At 54.8% G+C, this 2566-nt stretch overlaps 1 protein-coding gene across 1 annotated transcript; it reads left to right on the top strand.

The window, feature by feature from the left end:
* Positions 1-461: 461 nt before the first annotated feature.
* Positions 462-2341, top strand: LOC132381654 (zinc finger protein ZFP2-like). The gene is made up of 2 exons (XM_059951255.1): positions 462-487; positions 1530-2341. The coding sequence occupies exons 1-2, from the start codon at positions 467-469 to the stop codon at positions 1989-1991; spliced, it is 483 nt and encodes a 160-aa protein (XP_059807238.1). The 5' UTR covers positions 462-466; the 3' UTR covers positions 1992-2341.
* Positions 2342-2566: the final 225 nt, after the last annotated feature.

Genomic DNA, 2566 nt, shown 5'->3' with positions numbered 1-2566 from the left:
ACTGGAGCAGTCAGCGGGGGGCGTGTCCAGACAGGTATATGTAGTTCACCACAGGGAGACAGTGTGGGAGGAGCCACGGTCAGTGGGAGGAGCCACAGGGGCAGTCAGCAGGGGGCGTGTCCAGGCAGGTATATGTAGTTCACCACAGGGAGACAGTGTGGGAGGAGCCACAGGGGCAGTCAGCAGGGGGGCGTGTCCAGACAGGTATATGTAGTTCACCACAGGGAGACAGTGTGGGAGGGGCCACAGGGGCAGTCAGCAGGGGGCGTGTCCAGACAGGTATATGTAATTCACCACAGGGAGACAGTGTGGGAGGAGCCACAGGGGCAGTCAGCGGGGGGCGTGTCCAACCACAGGGAGACAGTGTGGGAGGAGCCACAGGAGCAGTCAGCAGGGGGCGTGTCCAGACAGGTATATGTAGTTCACCACATTCACCCCCCCCCCCTTTGTTTTAAAAAGAGTCCCCATGTGGCGAAGTTTCTTACAGGTTAAGTCTATCAGGTGGTCGAATCTGTCGCTGCGATCTACGTAGCACCGGCTGTGATTGCACAGGTGCCGGTGGTGATTGCACCGGAGATGGAGATTGTGCTGGTTCCGGCCTAACTGGAGGTGTCAGCCCACTAGGCGCCGGTGATCCCTCACGCGTGTGCGAGGCACCTGGTATATACGCGTACGAAACACCCGGTATAGGAGTGTCGTGAGGAGTCTGTGTAGGGCCTGGTGAGCGCGGTGTCACCTCAGGTACAGGGTTCATAGTTACCATGGAGTGTTCGGGGTAGTGGTCTGCTGCTCCTGCGGGTGCCAGGTCGCGGACGGAGACTGTGTCCTCCCGCCCATCAGGTGAGACCACGTAGGCATACTGGGGGTTCGCATGTAGAAGGTGAACCCTCTCGACCAGCGGGGAGTATTTATTGCTCCTCACATGTTTCCGGAGCAGCACTGGCCCTGGGGACGTCAACCAAACTGGTAGGGTGGTCCCAGTGACAGACTTCCTGGGAAAAGAGAACAGGCGCTCGTGAGGGGTGGCATTGGTGGACGTACATAACAGGGAGCGGATAGAATGGAGTGCCTCAGGGAGGACCTCCTGCTATCGAGAGACCGGCAATCCCTTTTGACTTAAGGGCTAAAAGTGTGGCCTTCCACACTGTGGCATTCTCCCGCTCCACCTGGCCATTACCCCGGGGATTATAGCTCGTGGTCGTACTAGTAGCAATGCCCCTAGCCAGCAGGTACCGGTGCAGCTCGTCACTCATAAAGGAGGACCCTCAATCACTGTGGGTATAGCAGGGATATCCGAACAGAGTGAAGAGCTGGCGCAGGGCTTTTATGACGGACGTGGCAGTGGTGTCGGGGCAAAGGGGAACCGCGAGTACTCGTCGGTAACATTGAGAAAATAGACATTGCGGTCGGTGGAGGGAAAGGGGCCCTTAAAGTCAACACTCAGTCGCTCAAAAGGGCGGGGTGTTCAAGGGCTCATCTTTGTATTTTAATTTTCTTCTCCCTTCTCCTGCTCTAAACCTGTTTGCAAGGTGCTAGCAACAAGGGGAAGATTGGTCCAAACCACGCACCAGAATCAGCCGGAGTCGCTCAGCCCACCAAGGTCAGAACACCGACAATCTTCGGACGTGGGAGAGAACAGCGTCATTCACAGCGCGGAGAAACCGTTCTCAGGTTCCGAATGTGGAGAAGGCTTCAGCCAAGCCTCTGGGCTGCTGAGATCACAGAGCCACTACCCCAAGGAGAAACGATGGAAATGTGGGGAGTGTGGCAAGGCGTTCTACTACCCGTCCCATCTGGAAATCCATCGGCGCAGTCACACCGGGGAAAGGCCCTTCACCTGCCCTGTGTGTGGGAAAGCATATTCCAATTCATCTACCCTGTCCAGACACCAGCACGTTCACTCCACGGAGAGACTGTCTGCCTGCTCAGTGTGGGACGGGATACATTCAGCTGGACGTGTTAATGGTACGTTGCCTAGTTCACGCTGCTGAGAAGCCGTTCGACTGCCCTGTGTGTGGGTAAGGATTCACTAGGTCTGACAAGCTAAGTACACACTAGCGAGACCTTCCCCTTCACAATGGGAGGGGTTTCACTCAGTCACAGAGGATCCCATCACATCAGAAAATTCATACTGGAGGGAGGGTGTTCACTGATTCCGAGCGGGGGGAGGGACCCACTCAGTCAGCCAGTCTGTGGAATCACCGGTGAGTCCGCAAGTGACTGTAGGAGCTGGATTCCAGAGTCATTGCTCGGAAGAATTATATCCAGGACTGGACCGGGATTCTGTCCCAGCCCGGCATCTGTCTGATGATGATTTTTAATGTGACCAATAAATTTTCTCGGTCTGAAGCACATCGTGTTTTGTCCAATTAATACGTGCGTTAGGCTCTTCAGAAGTTAGATATTTGACAGTAGATATCATTGATGCTTTTGTGGTTTTTATTGATAGGCAGAAACTGTGGTACTAACGTCAGTTTTGGGCCAATAAGCCAGGCCTTTCCCGAGCAGGTTGGTGGAACATTTCCGCGTAGTACAGTTATGAAGAGTCCCCAGTCATTTTGCATTC

The sequence above is a fragment of the Hypanus sabinus genome, chromosome 26 (genome assembly GCF_030144855.1).
Source record: "Hypanus sabinus isolate sHypSab1 chromosome 26, sHypSab1.hap1, whole genome shotgun sequence".
Taxonomy (NCBI): Eukaryota; Metazoa; Chordata; class Chondrichthyes; order Myliobatiformes; family Dasyatidae; genus Hypanus; species Hypanus sabinus.
The sequence above is the reverse complement of the archived record's forward strand: the minus strand, read 5'-3'. Positions and strand labels throughout refer to the sequence as shown.

Bases quoted from the DNA above. Each gene is read 5' to 3' on its own strand.
- LOC132381654 (XM_059951255.1), top strand. From the start codon at position 467: ATGTGGCGAAGTTTCTTACAG. The intron at 488-1,529 runs GTTAAGTCTATC...CCTGTTTGCAAG, and splicing joins TGTGGCGAAGTTTCTTACAG to GTGCTAGCAACAAGGGGAAG.